At 34.8% G+C, this 20,379-nt stretch overlaps 1 protein-coding gene across 2 annotated transcripts; it reads right to left on the bottom strand.

The window, feature by feature from the left end:
* Positions 1–7,693: 7,693 nt before the first annotated feature.
* LOC123194444 (RNA-binding protein 39-like) lies at positions 7,694–18,268 on the bottom strand. 2 transcript variants are annotated; one of them, XM_044607648.1, is made up of 14 exons: positions 17,541–18,268; positions 13,887–13,965; positions 13,711–13,767; positions 13,269–13,324; positions 12,177–12,402; positions 11,171–11,257; positions 10,998–11,075; positions 10,745–10,828; positions 9,643–9,707; positions 9,363–9,561; positions 9,194–9,282; positions 8,507–8,621; positions 7,928–7,974; positions 7,694–7,803 (listed from the first exon to the last, which is right to left on the bottom strand). In XM_044607648.1, exons 1-13 carry the CDS (start codon positions 18,107–18,109, stop codon positions 7,939–7,941), a joined length of 1,740 nt encoding a protein of 579 aa, XP_044463583.1. In that variant the 5' UTR covers positions 18,110–18,268; the 3' UTR covers positions 7,694–7,803; positions 7,928–7,938. The 2 variants fall into 2 exon arrangements, with proteins under 2 accessions (XP_044463583.1, XP_044463576.1); XM_044607641.1 differs by having other exon boundaries at positions 7,694–7,974.
* Positions 18,269–20,379: the final 2,111 nt, after the last annotated feature.

Raw genomic sequence — 20,379 nt, 5'->3', positions numbered from 1 at the left:
ATTCTCCTACTTGGTCTGTAACCCATGAATCCACATACTGAAGTAAAGAAATAAAATACACGAATCATGGCGATAAGTCCTCTAAGAACGAGTATTATCTTCCATGTATCACGATGTATTCATTCCTTTATAACTTAATGAATAAACCTTATGTTTATTCTAGGTTCAAAATTGATTATTTTCTCAACCAAAATGTGCACATAGAATGAGAAAACTTAATCAATTAAAAAACTGAATAATTATATTATAGAAAATGTATATACATCAAATCACATGATGGAACCAACTCCTATCACAAGTACTACATGAGACCAATTCTCATTCGCTCTACATGATCCTTAAAACTTTTTGGTGGCATGCCTTTTGTCAAAGGATTGGTAATCATCAATTTAGTGCTGACGTGTTCAATGACCACTTTTCTTTTCTTTTACACGTTCTTTAATGGCTAAATACTTAATGTTGATATGTTTACTTCAACTACTACTTTTATTATTTTTAGCCAAGAAAACAACAGCTGAATTGTCACAATAAATTTTTATCGACTTAGAAATAGAATCCATAATCCTAAGCCTAGATATGAAACTCTTTAACCATACACCATATGATGAAGCCTCAAAACAAGAAACGAACTGAGCCTCCATGGTAGATGTAGCAATCAATGACTGCTTGGCACTCCTCCAAGATATGACTCTGCCAGCAAACAAGAAAATATATCCAAATGTTGATTTTCTTGAATCAACACAGCCAGTAAAATCCGAATCGAAGTAACTAACTACCTCTAAATTATCAGTCCGTTTATATATAAGCATGTATTTTTTGGTCCCTTGAAGGTACCGCATCACTTTCTTTGCAACTCTCCAATGGTCTATACCTGGGTTACTCTGATATCTTCCTAACATCCCAACAGCAAATGCAATGTTAGGTCTTGTGCAAACCTGAGCATACATAAGGCTTCCAACAGCTGAAGCATAGGGAATGTTCTGCATTTGTTCCTTTTCAAGTTCATTTTTAGGGCATTGGTTCAAATTGAACTTATCACCCTTCACAATTGGCGTTATACTTGGTGAACAATCTTTCATCCAAAATCTTTCTAAAACTTTGTTGATATAGGTTTCTTGAGATAGACCTAGTATGCCTTGAGGTCTGTTCCTATGAATCTTAATGCCAATGACATAAGACGCCTCACCCATATCTTTCATATCAAAGTTTTTAGAGAGAAATTGTTTCACCACATAAAGCAATCCTTTATCATTGGTTACAAGTAATATATCATCCACGTATAGAACAAGGAAACAAATTTTACTTCCACTGACCTTCTGGTATATACATTGATCCATGATATTCTCTTCAAAATCGAATGAAGAGATAACCTCATGGAATTTCAAATACCATTGACGGGATGCTTGTTTCAATCCATATATGGACTTCTTAAGCTTGCATACCAAATGCTCACTATCACTAGAGAAGAATCCTTTAGGTTGTTTCATATATACCTCTTCCTCTAGATCTCCATTGAGGAATGTTGTTTTCACATCCATTTGATGCAGTTCCAAGTCAAAATGGGCTACTAATGTCATTATAATACGGAAAGAATCTTTCTTAGATATAGGAGAAAAAGTCTCCGTATAATCGATTCCCTTTTTTTGAGTGAAACCCTTAGCAACGAGTCTTGCTTTATATCTTTTGATGTTACCTAATGAGTCTTTCTTTGTTTTATAAACCCATTTACACCCAATAGCCTTTGCCCCATTAGGTAACTTGACAAGATCCCAAACTTCATTACTTTTCATAGATTTCATCTCATCTTTCATAGCATTGTACCACAAAATAGATTTACTGCAATCTATTGCTTATGAAAACGTAACAGGATCATCTTCGGCTCCTAAATTATGGTCAATTTCTTGTAAATACACTATATAATCACTAGAAATAGCTGATTTCTTCATTCTAGTTGATCTTCTTAATGTTGTAACATTATCCTCTTGTGGAGTAGAGTGTACAACTAGTGGTTCAACAATATCTGAAAGTTATTGAACAATTTGATCTACTAGAGTATTATCAACAACTTATGAAACTTCATTAATTAGTTGTTTAACATCCATTTGAACTTGAGAGGTGTTGTAAATAACAACCAATCTATTACTCGAAATGGGTGGTTGAGTATCTGAATGATCTTTCTTAAAAACTAAATCATGAGATTGATCGCTCCCACTGATTAAGTCATTTTAAAGAAATTTTGCATTTCGAGATTCCACTATTCTAGTGCTATGTGATGGATAATAAAACCTATAACCTTTAGATTTTTTCACATATCCAATGAAATAACCACTTATAGTCTTTGGGTCTAATTTCTTCTCATGTGGATTATAAACTCTTACTTCAGACGGGCATCCCCAAATGCGTATATGTCGCAAACTCAGTTTCCAACCTTTAAATAACTCAAATGGTGTTTTAGAAACAGCCTTTGTTGGAACTCGGTTCAATATATACACTGCCGTTTTAAGAGCTTTTACCCACAGTGATTTAGGAAATTTGGAGTTGCTAAGCATACTCCACACCATGTCCAATAGAGTTCGGTTTCTTCTTTCCGCTACACCATTTTGGTCTGGAGAACCAGACATAGTGTATTGAGCAACAATCCCATTTTCTTCAAGAAACCTTGCAAATGGACCAGGTGCTTGTCCATCATGAGTGTATTTACCATAATATTCTCCACCTCTATCTGATCTCACGATTTTAATTTGTTTTCCATATTATTTCTCTACTTCTGCCTTGAAAACCTTAAAGGCATCTATGTTTCATTCTTGTTATGGAGCATGTAGAGATACATGTATCGTGAATAATCATCAATAAATGAGATGAAGTATTTTTGACCATAAGCGTCCATATCAGGACAACAAATATCTGTATGTATGATTTCTAATATGTCTGAACTCCTCTTGGCACCTTTCGTTGACTTGTTGGTTTGTTTTCCCTTTATACAATCCACACAAGTATCAAAGTTAGTAAAATCTAGAATATCTAATACTTCATCATTCACTAACCTTTTAATTCTTTCTATGGAGATATGTCCCAATCTCTGATGCCACAATATAGAGGAATTTTCATTCATAACACTCCTTTTAATACCAATATTACCTTGGACATGCATCAAATTAAATGAAACATTGTTTTGTAAATGAATTCAGAACAAACCATCAGACAATGTATCATTTCCCACAACTGTAGATTTATAAATCAAACTAAATGCAGTTTCATTAAATGTAAAGGAAAATCCAAAGGGTACAAGTCTTGAAATAGAAATCAAGTTTCTAGAGAAACTTGGAATATAAAAGGTTCGTTCTAAATCCAAAACTAATCTGCACGTTCTGACCGCTTCCACATGTGAACGCATCTTATTTCCTGAATAGATGCTTTGTTCACTGCCATCGGCTTCCTTTGGTTTAGAAAGCCCTGCAAGGTATTTGAAATATGGATTAAAGAACCATAATCAATCCACCAAGTGTTATGACAAACATCAACCATATTAGATTCATAACATACAAGTGAGATTAGATTACCTTTCTTTTCAAGCCAAGTTTTAAACTTAATGCAATCCTTTTTCACATGTCCTTTCTTTTTACAGAAAAAACATTTGGATTCCTTCTTAAATTCGGGTTGATTGAATATTTTATCCTTTCTCTTATACTTAGCTTGGTTCTGCTTCTTCTTCCCTTGTGTAACCATATGTGCACTTTCATTCATTTCAATCAACAACCTTCCTTCCTCTTGTACACACATGGTCAGAAGTTCATTGATTGACCATTTTTCCTTATGTGTGTTATAAGAGATTTTGAAAGGTTCGTATTGTTGTGGAAGAGAATTTAGAATGAAATGCACCAGGAAAGATTCAGACATCTCAATCTCAAGAGCCTTAAGTTAAGCCGTAATATCCCTCATTTACATGATGTGCTCACGCACACCTTTAACACTAGTAAGCTTCATTGATGTAAACTTTGTTATTAGAGTGCTGGCAAGTGCTTTATCTGAAGACTCAAACTGTTCATCGATAGCCTTTAGTAATTGTCTGACATTATTACACTCAGGGATTGAACCACGAATACTAGCAGATATACGTGTCCTGATAAACATCATACTCAAGCGATTAGATTGCTCCCAACGTTCATACAGGGCAATTTCATTCTGAGTGCTAGTTTTTGTGGCTGTAAGTGGTTCATCCTTCCTAATAGCATAATCAATGTTTATACACCCTAATTGGAGAAGAATTCTCTCTTTCCAAATTTTATAATTGTCACCACTCAAAATAGGAACATCACATACATTATCAGAGAAATTCACAGGTTGAATAACTGCAAATAAATATTAACATACACGCTTAAGTCACTAAATTTGAAGCTATCAAAATTAATATCATGTTCTACCAATGTATAAACATACTTTAAATATATAAACCATATAACATAAAAACTGCCTGTGGGCTAAGTTTTTAATTTAAATAGGTTTATATACAAATATATAAACCGTATGATAAAACTACCAAATTATATTCCTTTTCTTAATTCCTGTGGGTAGATTAAGAAAAATAATTTGTTATTTCATCCTAATTAATCACATAAATATAATAAAAATTTCTGTGGGATAAAATTTATCATACTTATATTGATTAATTACAATTGATGTCATATAACTAAATGTGATCCCAGGATACTTAATATATAACTTTGATATAATCAAAGATGTTGTGGCTACTCTATGATCAATCAAATATTATACTAATCACATGACATTTAATTTTATGCATATAATCCTTAAGAAATTATTTAAAGTATAATTTCAATTAAACCAAAATTATGCATAAAATTAATCATATAAATAATATTAAATTATTTAATAAACACTAAAAATTGGATAAATGAAACTTAAATTATCTAATTAAAATTAATAATAATAATTTTGGCAATCACATTATAAAAAAAAATATATTTTATTAAGGCCAAAAATATTCAAACTTAACCCTGACAAAGTTATTATTCATGGCAGAGGATGGTAAAGGGTTCCAGCAAACTAGAATTTTATGAAAACTAAAACTAAAGCATATAATAATGTACGATGTCCCAATTTCTGAGTGAAAATGAAATTGGCTGAGCGGCAAGTGTCTCACTCAGAACCTTGTGCCTTATGGCCTGGGTTCAAGACACGAGACTGAAGGAGATTTTTACATTTTAATAAAGTAGATGAACGACATGTCATCTGAAGATCATCCCTGACCTCTAGCCGGGTCAAGATTCGGATCGATAGATCCGGTTTTAGACCCGTATACATTTTGCATTCTAAATCAGCCTACAAAACTCTGATTTTGACGTTCCATATATCATAATTCTCAGTTTTTGATGTAGAATTCATCTAAATAAAAATTTTATTCAAAAAATGCCAACAGCCAACTTTCTCTTTCTAAAGAAATTCGGGATAACAAAAATTTTGCATGTTATACAAATCAAAGCAAGGCAGAGGCATAAAATACTCTGATACCAAATGCAAGAACATGTATATGGTCTCTATCTAAGCATATATATACTGAGTATGCAAGATAGAAACCAAAATTAATATGCGGAATATTAAATACTAACCTTTAGCCATTGCTTGATGATTTGATACAGTATAATCCTCTGGAAATTGCTTGCAGTTTCATCTTCCAAGTGATCTCTTTTTCTCATATAATGGTATATGTTTTCAAGTGTAGAAAAAACTCACCCACGGACCCTATTTATAGCCTTAAAAAGCATTTTACCATCAAGAATGCAACGCAAAATGTGAAGTTATGACATGGGAGTTACAGACCACTAAGCCATGAAGAAGTAACTGCTTAGTAACTGCATGAAGCAGTTACCAGTAAGAAGAAAAAACTAACAGTTTGTACATGTATTTCAAGAAGCAAATAGTTGATTAGATGTCCAAATTTGTTTTAAATTTGTCTAATGAGTTGACATTCTATTAAAATTCACTAACAGGGTTGTAAAATATCATTTTAACAAAAAATAATGAAACTTCAAGTTTAGATTAATGTCTATATTTTCTATGTTAGTTTTTTTTTTTTAAAATCTTTGACCTTGATCTTGTATAAAGAAATGATAATAATAAAATATGTATTAAAAAACTTACAAAATTATGAATTTCTAAATTCATCTCATCTATATTTTATTATTAATTTTAAATCACTAAATCACATGATGAAACACATTAAGTCAGTATTTATTTTTATACTCAAAATTGATAAATATAGTTGCTAATTTTTTATTACTGATATTACTTTTATTTGGTTTGTTAAATATAAAATATTCTAATAATACTTTATTACCAATGGTGATATGATAGGTAATATAAAGAATACTCTGATTATCACTTTTACCTTAAATATTAAAAAAATATCAAAAAATTCTTGATTTTATTATAATATCTTTACTTATTAATTTTTTAAGAAAAAAATAACTTCATTTTTAATTAATATAACAAATAACATAAAAAATATTTTAGAATAACTATACTAAATAACATCTAAATAAAATAATATTATTTATACGTATCAATTTTTATCAAATTTTATAAATAATAATTTATATTTGGTAATTTTCTAGATATTTTATTAATAATATTTTATTTTTGGTAATAAAAGATTATTGAAATCAACCACATCCTTAATGACAAATTTCATATTTAAATAAATCATGCATTCACGTAAGACCTATTTTGAAAGCATAACATTATTATTAAATGTCCTGATTGAAAATCAATCAAGCTTATATATGTTAAGAAAATTAAGTTTTATAACCTCTCAAATTCAAATAAAAATAAAAGCTAGAAAAATTAAATTATAGAGTTTGAATGTATTTAGAAATAACATTACTATTTTTCATACAAATTCATTCTTTATTTTACTTTTTTGTTTCATAACCTTTTCGTGATCATTAAAACCTATTGCTCTATTTTAAATATTTTATTTATTTGATGAAAATGTAATACTAAGACTATGAAAAGGCATTTATACAATAAGATTAATGTAAATCTTAAGCAAAGAAATAAGTTAAAAATAGAAGAGTAGAGGTACTTTACATCATGATATTTACCTTAAATCCTTTTTGCCGTGACTCTACCATGCTTTCGAGTGTTACATGGATAAAATACTAACTCTAGCCGTTCAAGAATGTGTTGCCTTTGATCTTATAAAAAGAATGTTTCCTAAACCTAACAAAAGCATAAGGGAGCATCAACGAATAAAAAGTTTAAAATGATACTTTTGAGGCCAAATGTCTTAAGAGTCCATTGTCAATGCAAAAAAGGTTAGATTTGAGAAGAATCCTTATCGAATAGGGACTGAAACCTTGTCGGCCGAGTGGAAGTAACTGAGGATGATAAATTGGATAATATTCTCCTATTTGGGATTTGACAAAGGATTACACAAGTTTTCCTAATTTTAATAATAAGATATTTGGGGTGGTGCTGATGAAGATGATAATATTATAAATTATTGTATCTGATTTGTAATTAATTCTTACTCTCTTAATCGAATATTTGTGCCACTAAAATTAGTTAAATTATTTTGACTTAGGATATCACATATGTAGATACAACCAGATTCCTAAAATATGCAGTTAGAGCAGCAAAAGAAATCAGGAATGTATGCAACCCGAGAACAAAAGGTATAAAACGGCTAATCATTCAGCCAGAAAACTCCCACACGAGTCAAGAATTACAGAGAAAATGCAGATATTACAAACAGCCTGCCAGCGGTTGACAAAATTACTGTAACTGCAGATGAAATGCATTATGTATTATTTATAAGGTACTAATTTCTGGCCTAAAATTAATACACAAGTTGACAATGCACATGAAAACTATCCGCACTAAAAATTATCTAACCGATAATAAACACCTGTTCATGGTTCAGCCTTTGAACTTGCCTTCATAATCCTCTGGTTTCTGCACAGAAAATGATATGTTATGTTAGAAAAGGACTAGCAGAACTGACAAATATGGACGAAATAAGTGAGCTGAAAAATATGCAACTATGCCAACAAGTAATTGTCAATTATATCATAAGTACTTTCCCCATAAGTTATAAAGCTACTGCCACATTAAGTAAGAAGATTTTCACAAGCAAAGAATAAGCATTCTGTGCAACATATGTATCAAATCTAGGTCTCACAAAGAACCAAAAAATATTTTAAACTCACTGGGCGGTTTTGTTATAAAACATATTTGACCAGCCCAAAAAGGTGAAAATCCAATACAAGTCCGGAGAAATCTTTCCAAGTGCCTATACGGACCTCAGAAATTTGGGCCAAAGACCATAAAGGCATCAAATTTTGGGTTAAGATCCTAGAAAAATTGCATGATCCAATATATCATTATTCATCATGCCAAAAATCTAACTCAGTAGAAAAATGTAACAGATATATCTTAGCATCAGTAGGGGAACAAAACAGAGAATCTCCCAAGGAAAATTCATTACCATGAATAAGGCAGATATCAATCTGCGTGCAAACCATCTCATATGCATTGCCCGTTGAGCAGCTGCTGCAGCTTCCACAGATTCAAACTGTAGATATACAAAACCAGCGCTGTTCCTGCATCACAGATTGGCCAATTGAGATAAATATATACAACATATGTAGTTCAAAACCCACCATCTGAACAAAGTGTATGTCTGTGAGTGTGTTGCCATAAACCAGCACCAAGAAATAATTTGCAATTACAAGGCAGCTTTAACAACAAATAGTTAAACAGTTTTTTAGTCACTTTCTTGTACAGTTAAAGCCTTCCTCTCAGGGAGTGATTGGACAACTTAGTTGACAAACTTCACTTCTTTCTTCTCTCTTCCTATCAATAAGTTGTTGGGTGCATTTCCTATCCCATAAAATTTTAAAAAATAAATAAATAAAGAGGCTTTCATTTAACAATTTTAGTACACCCATAGCATTTATTTGTTTTTGTTTTTTTTATAAACAATAATCCCTCAACCTTCCAATGTAATCACCGAATTCCAACAAAAGGCTAATTCCAGACCCGTGGCATATAATACCTTAAGAAGGTCTATTACCATTCAGCATAACCTTCGGTTATGAAAAGATGTATTATATGAACAAAACATAAATTAAAGATCAGTCATAGAGTGTAAAAACATTTATTTAAGACTTACTTGTCCACATGTATATGCATCACCCGGCCATATTTGGAACATTCTTCTTCCACATCTTCTTTTATTTCCAAATCAAAATCCAGGTCGGTCTGCATTATAAAATTGAACATAACATCAAAAAAACTACTTCATAAAAGGGTGCACTATGCAAAACACGGAAGTCACAGACCTCTGCTGCAGGATCAAACATATTCTTTAACAGTAAACACTCGCTTGGATATCCAATAAATTCAGAGACTGGAGCAGGAATAACTGGAGCTGTAACAGCAGGAATAGGGACTGCAGATGGCCCAATGACAGGGAAGCTAACAGCCTGTTGATTTGCAACTGTCCCATTAACCATTGGCCCTCCAAGTGAGCCCGCAATACTGGAAAAATAGCTTAAATTGAACTTATGAAACACATGTGAATTTCTTTAAAAAAACATAAAGCTGGTAACATAAGCAAACCTTGTGGCTATGCCAGTACGATCCAGCTTCTGCATAAGCAATGCTCTTGACTGAGCATTTAAAGCCTGAATTGAAAGTTACCATAAATCAGTCAGAAACAAAATCTGTGAAAATTAAAGCACAAACTACAAGACAGAATGCAGTCATGATGCAAAACACAATTCACTGTCATAGAAAAAATGTGAAGTCCATCATATATTCTTAAAACAACATACACAGCAACTAAGCGAGGAAAGCTCAGTAGATGTTTGGGAGTAGACATGTCAAGGGGGTCGGGCCGGCCCATGGCACAGCCCAAGCCCCTTCTCTTGGGAACATCCCGTACTGAAGCAGCCATGTCAGGTTTGCAGCCCATGAGGGCCATGCCAGAGCCTTGGGGTAAGGCCCATTATAATATTAAAAAAATAAAAATAACTGAAAATTAATTAAAATTTTATAATTTGATGGGCTAGCCTGCAAAAGCACATGGGCCGGCCTACTAAGGGCCCTCTAAGGCACATACAAACAGCCCTTGGGCTGTGTCATGGGCCCTTCAATCCTAGCAGACCGGCCAAGCCCACTAGACCTGCCAATTGGAGGGCCTAGGTCGACCCCTAGGCACAGTGGGCCAAAGTGAAGCCAGCCCAGCAGGCCCACTGTCATCTATAGTTGGGAGCTTTGCAAGATAATTTCTTTGTCAATAAGCCAAACACAATTAGACAAAATCTTAGACCATGATGCAAATTTTTCAATAAGACCTCTAAAATTACAATGTCCTAACATCTAAACATAATCCTCTTTGCAATGAAACTGACTAGAAGACATATCATAACAGCTATTTAATGAAAACTAACATACAGAAAATTAACACTATCTATCAAAGCTCTAACATAAATATTAGCGACGCATAAACTCTTAAAATAATTTTTTATCAATGGACACTGTATAATTTTACTAAAAACACATCCTGTGCAGACTTGAGCATTGTGAAGAGGTATTTCACTCAAGTTTGACATAATATTTAAGAACCAGAACCTTGTGTACAGTACCAAAACACTACTCAAAATGAACAAAGGATCATCTGAATGCATTGAAATAACCCTCTATTCAATATGTAACTAACCAGTCCACCACCGTCATCATCATCAAAGTCCGCAGATTTTGCAGCAGTATCCTGGACTCCAACATGATCTGTAACAGACGAGACCTAAAAATGTATGTGTATAGTTGCAGAGATGTTAAGACATGTCTGAAGATTAAGGTAGACACTAATAGTCACAAAAGAAAAAGAATAAAAGAAACAAGTTAAAATCTTATCTTCAATTCATGCCAGACACATAATATTTTTATTTACAGATTCCAAATTCTATTCATACCTTAATAGTCCGACCAGCAATCTCCAATTTTCCATTCAGAGCACTTTGAGCTGCCTTTGCATGCTCAAGCTGAGCAAACTGCAAAATTAGAAAGAAAAGAACACTAAATAAACAATATGTAAGAACTAATCAACAAAAAGAAAATTTACAGTGAATTACTAGGTTTAACAGACCTGAACAAACCCGAAACCTTTGCATTGCCCTGTTTCAATGTCAAGGGGAAGTTGCACAAGCTCCACAGGGCCAAACGGTTCAAAAAGCTGAGCAATAACCAAGAAAGAGACAAAGATGTTCATAACATTAAATACAATAAAGAAAACAAATACATACAGAAAAAGTGTACCCTTGAACAGATGACTCAAAATATTTGGAATCTGAAAAACTTTTCTCAAGCATCAAGAAAATTTTATTCTCTCTAACAACGGAACTATATTGTATTATTGTTTAAAAACCCATCACCATGATAACATTGAAGTTATTTTGGTATAGAATAGAACCAGCCAGATCACCAATAGTCATGATCATGATATGCACCTAAAATTTTGTGATTACATGCTGATCTCTATTACTGCTTTGTCAGATCTTACAATGAGATGGTGCAAACTTACAAACTAAAACAGTCTTAAGCACGGCAAACAAAAACCTTTTCCCAAATTAAGAGGATTAATCTTGTACCAAATTACCTTACCCATGAACTAATCTAAAAATTTGTACAAAGGCATAAATCAGTTTTTTAGAACTGGTTTCTTAGAGGAAAAACCTTGTGCCTAAAATGTTGTCCATCAATTCAATAGATTTAGAACTTCTTTGGCTGAAAGAAATATTAGCGGTAGGTCAAGTTTCAGTGTTTTAAAGACAATCCTAACAAACAAAGAAATTCCGAGTCCTATACATCCCAAGAATGCAAACCCATAAAATTTGATAAACCACAGGCTTTTCATCTCCAAGCACTCCATTTGTTTGAGCAATCTAGAGCTTATGTGATGTCACTATATTTTAACTCATGAGGTAATATTTCTGATGTTTTTCCTTTTTTAATCTATACTTCATACATGTAATATGTACCTCTACAAATGGCAGATCAGGCATCAGTTTATACAAGAGTAAAACAGAACAGAAAAGAACCACCATGTATCCATACAGTTGAATATTAAACCAAATAAAAGTAACTAATAATACCTGTCTAAGCTGAATCTCGGTCATGTTAAAGTGTAAATTTCCCACATAAAGCTTTCTATCGATAGCTCCATACAGTCCAGAGGGGGCACCACCAGCAGAAGCATTAGATGGAACAAGATTCTTTTCAGCTTCAGAAGGCTTAACCATTACAGGTTGTCCAAGAAGTAATTGGCCAGACAAGGCTATTGCCATTGGCACAGACATCACATCGTAAAATTCAATATACCTGCAGTTCCATCAGAGACAGACCATTAGTTTGTCACAATGCATGAGACAAAATAAATCAGAACCAAAACTTACAAAGCATAGTGCAAAGAGATGTAGGGGGAAACAAAAACTCTAGTGCAGAGAGCTCAAGCTGAGTATCTTTGGTCAATCTGATGTCTCATATAATAGAAATTGTTAGCTCACGATATTACAAAATAAAACTACACAAACATTAGACACAGGAGGACTTGGAATAGCGAGGTAAAAGAAAAGCAATGAAGAGCAGTAGTCTCCTTGTTCACTTTGACATCCGAGTGCTTGTGTCTGTACAGAATCCCAAACACAACAATAATGAGGAAGGTACCAACTTAAAAGTTTAAACCATCACTCACAGGACACTGAATATTAAATGAAGTCCTAAAAACTGTAAGATACCGGAACCAATGTGGGGTCAAGGACTGCCAAGGTCTAATCCCCTGGAAACGAAAAAACTCCATGCCAACTTCAGTCATTAAGAAAAACAGCTATCATTGAACTACATTGAGAGTCAGTGTGTGACTCCTGATCCAACAGTGAGCACTATAAAATGAAGAACTGGAATTAAGATTCCCATACTCAAAGATTGGTGACTTTTAGAAAAACTATTGCAGAAGCAAATTGGGAAACAACATAAATTTTCAGGTGTATGTCATCTACCTTGAGTACGCAGCATGAATTGATTAAACATGAGTGCAAGGTATTCCCACCATCCCTCATCATTATCGCATTGCTAGTGAATTTAAGAATACAGTTAAACTTGATACTAGAGAGTGAAAAATATACTCATATCTACTTTTACAAATACACATGCAGATGAGCATACTATTTTTATACATTAAAACATACCCAACTCCTTTTGACCTCCTTGAATTACGATCCATAATCAGTCGAACATCCCTCACCTGAAAATTACATGAAGGAAGAATGTAGATCAAACAGACCATGATAAACCTTCAAACATAAGGTATAATATACAAAGAGATTCTAGGCTACCAAACAATCCAGTAAAAACCTACTAAATTGCAGTACACAACATCATCACCCAATGCCTTCGTACAACTAAACTGACCCCATATTAGCCATAATACTACTAGTAAGTTAAGAAGAAAATGAACACAATAACTGCAGTATGAAGAAATGCAATCTCATGACATGTAATTATATTGCTCTAGGCAGTATCTTATGGAACAAATTTGAAGTTATTCCTACACATGTACAAAGAAATCAACCAAAAAGAAAAAATGTTAAGACATGTCCACAAAGTAAGATTAAAGAAAATTTCGCCAACCTTGCCCGCTTTTGAGAAGAACTCATAAACATCTCTTTCAGTCGCTTTTAGAGGCATCTGTTATCACCATATACATAACAAGATAATCAGCAACAAATGAAGAAAAATAAGGTGATATAATTAACCAAAAGAGTAATAGTGCTTTATAATCCTTTATAGTGGTCATTGCTCTCAACCTGATAAGCAAAAACGGTTCTCTGATCCCTCTCTGGATCAGCTTCCGGCTCCACGACTTCTTTCTTTTCTTTATATCTCCTGCCAGCCAAATGGTTTTCCAATTAAAAATAACAACAAGTCTATTAATATTATTTATACTTTCCCTGATGTTAATACAGCAAATTGATATGAAAAAATATATACACTCCCAATATCAGTCTAGGTTCCCATCCAAGTGCAACAAAATCCCTTACAAGGCAAGTAACATTGATCAAACGTTTTCATCCCTTCTTATCATATCAGCAAACTGAGTATCACACTCTGAAATAATAGACCATATCTTTTGAAACCATCACATAAAAACTTCATAATTTTTTAGATTCTCATCACATAAGTACATAACCAAACAAATGTCAAAACCATCCTAATCCAAATATGGAGGTTGCTGTTAGGACTCATATATTAATTTCCTGCAAGAAAAGAGAGGGTATAAAAGGGAGAAATTGTAACAGTTGGAGAAAGGGATCAGAAGGCTATTACTCAAATGCAAAATCGGCAGGCTGCTATCCTAATGCAAAACCAGCCACTAAAAATATGAAACGTGGCAAAACAGGGGAAGGAGATAAAGAAGTAGTTGTGGAAAGAGTTGAAAAAGGAGAGCAGGTGCTGGAAAGGGAGGCAAGTGTAACAACTAAGGAAAGGAGGGGCGAGATTGGTTCTCTCGGAAGCTGAGCATGCACAGTGGGGACTCAACTAAGTTTTTGTGTAATCTGTTGTGATTGTTTTTGTTGCTGGAATTGTAATAGATTAGCAGTAGCAAATGGAAATAGTCATTGTATTGAGGAATTGATTTGTAAACTTCATTGGAAGATTATTCAATAAAATACATATTTTCATTATCATTTGTGATTGAGTTATTTCTTCTGTTCCGCTGCTGGTTCGTTGTTGCTGAGGAGGGCTTGCGGGAAATCTCAGCGAGTGCAGATGGAATAGCCATGGAAGATTTTGTTGACAGCAGTTCTTCCCCTAGGTATCTATCAATTGGTATCAAAGCTCCGATTCTGAGGATGGAGAAGGTGGACATCGTAAAAAATGGTGGTTGATGGTGGATGGTTCGACAACTAACTCAGTGGGAAATCCGACAACTGACGGCGAACGGAACTTGTCCTCGCTGTGAAGGCAAAGAGGACCTGAACCATGATTGTAAGCGCAAATCATGGGCCATTCTTGTGGTGGAAGAAGGCGATCTGGATGATAAAGGTAGGGCTAGATCCGAGCTGATCTTGGCTCAGCTCGAGCTCTGCTCGGTTCGAGCCCGAAACAAGCTCGGCTAAGCCAAGCTCGATCGAGCTTGAGCTAGCTCGAGTTGGCTCGGTAGAATTTTTTTTTAAATTTTTTATACAAAACGGCGTCGTTTTGATTAATATATATTAAAAACGACGTCGTTTTGGTAAGAAAAAACGAGCCGAGCCGAGCTCGAGCCGCTCATATATGAACCAAGCCGAGCTCGAGCTCAAGCTCGGCTCAGCTCGAATCCAGCCCTAGATGAAGGTGTCCTAATTGTATTTGACAGTGAAAAAAAGAGGAAAGAAGCTGAGATTGAAAATTTTGGAGAAAAAATAGTCGATTTGGGTGACTGGGAGAAGAAATCAGCAATATACAGTGAAAAAGTGGATGATTCCAACGAGATCCAGCTATCGGAGTTCACTCTCTCACTTGGTTGTAGCATTCCTGAGATGAAGATGGCGAATTCTGGAGAAGGAGGCGTCCATGTATAAAGAAAGGGAGGAGGAAGAAGGGTTTATAACCCTACCCGGCCCAATAACCCATTTACCCAGCCCAAACCCAACTCATTAAACCAAAATCCATCACTATTAAACCTAGCCCAATACCCAATTACACCCACACTAATTGATTCCGGCCCAAAACGTTTTTTATTCAACTCAAAATCAAGTCCAACTACTAAGTCCGATCCAAAACTAAATTGGAATAACCCAAGAGTCCACAACCCAAACCCATTACAATTAAAATCAAATTCATTACAAACCAATTCTCAAACATTCAATCCAGCCCCAATTCAACTCAACCTATACATTATATATTCCAACCCAAAAACCCTTACACCAATACATTCAAACCACCATACTCAATTAATCATAACTAATAAAAATCCAAACCCAAGACCAGACCCGAAACCCAATTGGCCCACACCAAATATGAGCCCATTTTTACCCCAATCCAAACTTAGCTTTTTAACCCATTTAACCAAAAAATTAAAATTAGCCCACTTATTCCCTCATTTCCACCTTGAGGACAAGGTGCCTCTCGATGGGAGGGGAAATGTTAGGACTCATATATTTATTTCCTGCAGGAAAAGAGACGGTATAAAAGGGAGAAATTGTAACAGTTGGAGAAAGGGATAAGAAGGCTATTACTCAAATGCAAAATCGGCAGGCTACTATCCTAATGCAAAACCAACCACTAAAAATATGAAACGTGGCAAAACAGGGGAAGGAGAGAAAGAAGTAGATGTGAAAAGAGTTGAAAAAGGAGAGCAGGTGCTGGAAAGGGAGGCAGGTGTAACAACTAAGGAAAGGAGGGGCGAGAGTGGTTCTCTTGGAAGCTGAGCATGCACAGTGGGGACTCAACTGAGTTTTTGTGTAATCTGTTGTGATTGTTTTTGTTGCTGGAATTGTAATAGATTAGCAGTAGCAAATGGAAATAGTCATTGTATTGAGGAATTGATTTGTAAACTTCATTGGAAGATTATTCAATACAATACATATTTTCATTATCATTTGTGATTGAGTTATTTCTTATGTTCCGTTGTTGGTTTTGTTGTTGCTGAGGAGGGCTTGCAGGAAATCTTAGCGAGTGCAGATGGAATAGCCAGGGAAGATTTTGTTGACAGCAATTCTTCCCCTAGGTATCTATCAGTTGCTTACATAAAGCTTTGATTTTTGCTAATTTAAACCTTTCAGTTAGTATGCAGAACATTAGAGCATGGTGCTAACCAACTCTCTCACAAGCTTAAGATAGTAGGAAGAACTTTGGTTTAATTCTTTCAGAGCATAACAAGACTGCATACCAAATAATTACCATACATAAGACACTTCATAATGCTGCCCATACAGCAACAATTCATGGAAACAGTTAGTCCACTCTAAACTAGCCTCACTTTTAACATTAAGTTTTCAAATAAAGAGGTCAACTTTGACCTTCATAAACCAACACAGGCATCAACATTCAAAAAGTCTTGAATAAAAAAGTGTAAACCCTCAACCCATTCAAGTTGAGTATTGTAGAGTCTTAGTCCAACTAAATTTTAACACAGCTAAGAAAAACATTACTAAAACATTAAATTGCACTATGAAATTCATTCATACAGCACAATTCAATAAGCAACTACACAACAGTAGATGCTTCACAATGCTGCCGATTTAGCAACATTTGAAGCAGTTAGTCCACTCTATACTTGCCCCACTTTTCACAGTAACATTAAGATCTAACAATAATCTAACCTCTGTCAAGTCAGAACTACAGATAAAAATACGGCCATTTCCACTATCTTACTATCAGCAGTCCAACTACGTTATAAGACAGCACTGATATATGTTAAACATTACTTGAAACAATAAAATGCACTATGAAAACCATACATAAAGTATTAATACCTGCTCTCTCGCATTTCAAGATCACGCTCTCTCTCCCTAATCTCCCTCTCTCTCTCCCTCTCCTTCTCGCGTTCACTATCTCTCCTTGACCGACTACTACTTCTCCTCGACCTACTGCTACTCCTCTCCCTCTCCTTTTCCTTCTCTCTCTCCCTCCTCTCTCTTCTCTCCCTCTCCTTCTCTTTCTCCCGATCCTTCTCTCTGTCCCGATCTTTCTCTCTCCTCTCCTTATCTTTCTCCTTCTCTCGACTCCTCTCGCGATCTCTCTCACTATCCCTCTCCTTCTCCCGATCTCTCCGACTCTGATGCTTATCCCGTTCTCTATCTCTCTCGTTCTCCCTCTCCCTATCCCTCTCTCTCCTCCCGCCATTATCATCCTCGTGCCGCGATCTCTTACTAGTCTTCAGCCACTCCTCCTCCTCTTCACTATCCTCTCTCTTCCGATAACTCCGTTCACTCTTCTCCGCTCCTTCTCGCTTCGCCTTTTTCTTCTCTGAGTAGTCGTCCTCCTTCGGCGGCTGCTGCTCCTCCACAGTCTTCTCCAAATACTCGTACTCGTCGAACACCATTTAGCAAATTATCTAATTAACAATCGCCAATTTCGAAGTTCAAACCCTAGAATTGGCCGAGCTCCGAGTTTGATTCAATTTGGGGGTTTTGGATGGGGTTTGAAAGCGAAGATAAACAAAGCCTAGACTCGTTTTTTGTTTCTGGTTTCGTTGGTTAATTTTTACTTTACTATTAGGCCAAATGAGTATTTCCCACCCAAGGTATGATGTAATGAAATGTTTACACCCTTTAACTATGAAAACATTAAATACCTACCCATGGTCAGTTAAATTTAACGAAACTTTAACCCTAAAAATTTAATCTCATTTTTCCCCCTAAAAGTTTAAAAACTAACATTTTTTCCCTAAGCTAAGTTTGAAAAAATTGCATTTCCCCCCCTAGGGTTTAGTTTTCGAACCTTTTCACTTTCTCCAGTGCCATCGTCGGCCATCTCCCCCTCCCGACGGTTTCTCTTCCACCGATGACCCCCCTCAACTCCACCCCAACCCATCTGACGCAAAAAGACATCGTCTGGGAAGAGAAATCGTCTTCCCAGATGAAGATGACTCGTCTTCCCAGAGGACGACGAGTCGTCTTATCTGGGAATCGTCTTCCCAGACGACGACTGGGAAGACGAAGAACTTTGTCTTCCCCGACGAAGTTCTTCGTTTTTCACGGCTTCTCCGACGTCGATCGGATGTCCAAATGGGAGGAAAGAGATCGCCGGAAGGAGAGAATGCTTCGGGAGGGAGAGGTCATCGATAATGGAGCCAGAGATGTCACCGGAGATTTCAAAATGAAACCCTAGGTTGAAACTGCGATTTTTTAAAACTTAAGCTAAGGAAAAATTATAGTTTTTAAAGTTTAGGGGGGCAAAAGTTGATTCTATTTTAGTTTTTTTTTAATATTATAGAGAAAATGATGATTTTACCCTTACCACCGTTAGAGTTTTGTTAAATTTAACCAGTCATGGGTGGGTGTTTGGTGTTTCCATAGTTAAAGGGTGGAAACTTATCATTACAGCATACCTTGAGTGGAAAATAGTCGTTTGGCCTTACTATTACCTGAAGAGCCAAAAGACTTGTCCTCACCCGAGGAATAATGAACTCCTAAAGTGACTTTCTCCCATTTTTTTAAATTTAAATACCTAGCTGAAATCAAAATTTTATTAAAAAGCTTAATTATAGGTGAAAATAAAATTATTATTTAAAAAAATTAAATATAACATTTATTATATTTTCTTTTTAAATTTTAAAAATTAATATTTCACTTCTATTTAAAGTTTTCAAACTTTAAAAAATAATATTTCTCATTTTTCAAACTTAGAGTTTCCTTTCTTTTTACTTCGACAACCGATAACAGTGTTTTCAACCCCATTTCATAGAGAAAAGTCTGATCATCTTTCCCTAAGCTGTGATATCATCTAGATTTGTTTGGATGACGAAGACATCATAGTCCAAATAATGTCTCTGTCGATCAGATGAAGTGTGGTCTGGACAACTCCTTCATCAATTAGATGAATCATGGTCTAAACGACTCCATCATCATTCAAACGAAGCATTGACAAGTGACTTTTTGTTTAGACGAAGATGTATCCAAACGATTTGTCTAGACATTGTTGTCCAGCCAAAAATAATCTGGATTTTCAAACGATTTACATCGATCTATGGCTAAAAAGGAGAGAGAGAGAGAGGCCGAGAGAGAGATAAAATGGGAGGGAGAATAGTCGATAGCTTAAGACGGTGGATTATCATCGAAGAAAAGAGAAAAAACCTTAGGGGGTAAATTACCACTTTTCAAACATTGAATAGAAATTTGAGGTTAAATTACGAGTTTTCAATTTGAGGAGAGAAAATGTAATAAAAGTTTTATTTTTTAATTTTTTTTGTTAAATGATATTTTTACTTTTAACTGTAACTAAAATTTTTTAATAGAAATTTTCTCATAGGTGAGTATTTAGATTTTTTAAAATTAGAGAGTAAAAAACTTTGGGATTTTACAATACTTTAGATGGGTGTAAGTATGTCGGCCTACCGAAATCAAGGGGACTTGCCTATCGTTTTTTAAAAGGTTGTGGATTTACATGAACTTAAACACACTTACATAAGCGAAAGAGTTACAAATATGTCCCGGCAAACTTGAATCTCATTTTCCTTCTTGTGTCATTACTTTGTAACATCTGAATTTTCTTCTTTCTCCTTTCTTTTGTTACAGGCTTGACATCCATGTTTTTCATGAATGCAATAACCTGCCTAATGGCAAATGCAACAAATTGTAAACTAACAACACC

Source organism: Mangifera indica, chromosome 1 (assembly GCF_011075055.1).
Source record: "Mangifera indica cultivar Alphonso chromosome 1, CATAS_Mindica_2.1, whole genome shotgun sequence".
Lineage (NCBI taxonomy): Eukaryota > Viridiplantae > Streptophyta > Magnoliopsida > Sapindales > Anacardiaceae > Mangifera > Mangifera indica.
Note: the sequence above shows the minus strand (reverse complement) of the source record. Positions and strands in the feature narration are given on the sequence as shown.

What these genes read in the sequence shown, in the direction of transcription:
- LOC123194444 (XM_044607641.1), bottom strand. Translation starts at nt 18,109, where the DNA reads ATGGTGTTCGACGAGTACGAGTATTTGGAGAAGACTGTGGAGGAGCAG. An exon ending in GAACCGTTTTTGCTTATCAG is followed by an intron (nt 13,768 to 13,886) that starts GTTGAGAGCAAT and finishes TGGTGATAACAG; the next exon opens with ATGCCTCTAAAAGCGACTGA. An exon ending in AAGGTTTCGGGTTTGTTCAG is followed by an intron (nt 11,076 to 11,170) that starts GTCTGTTAAACC and finishes CTAATTTTGCAG; the next exon opens with TTTGCTCAGCTTGAGCATGC.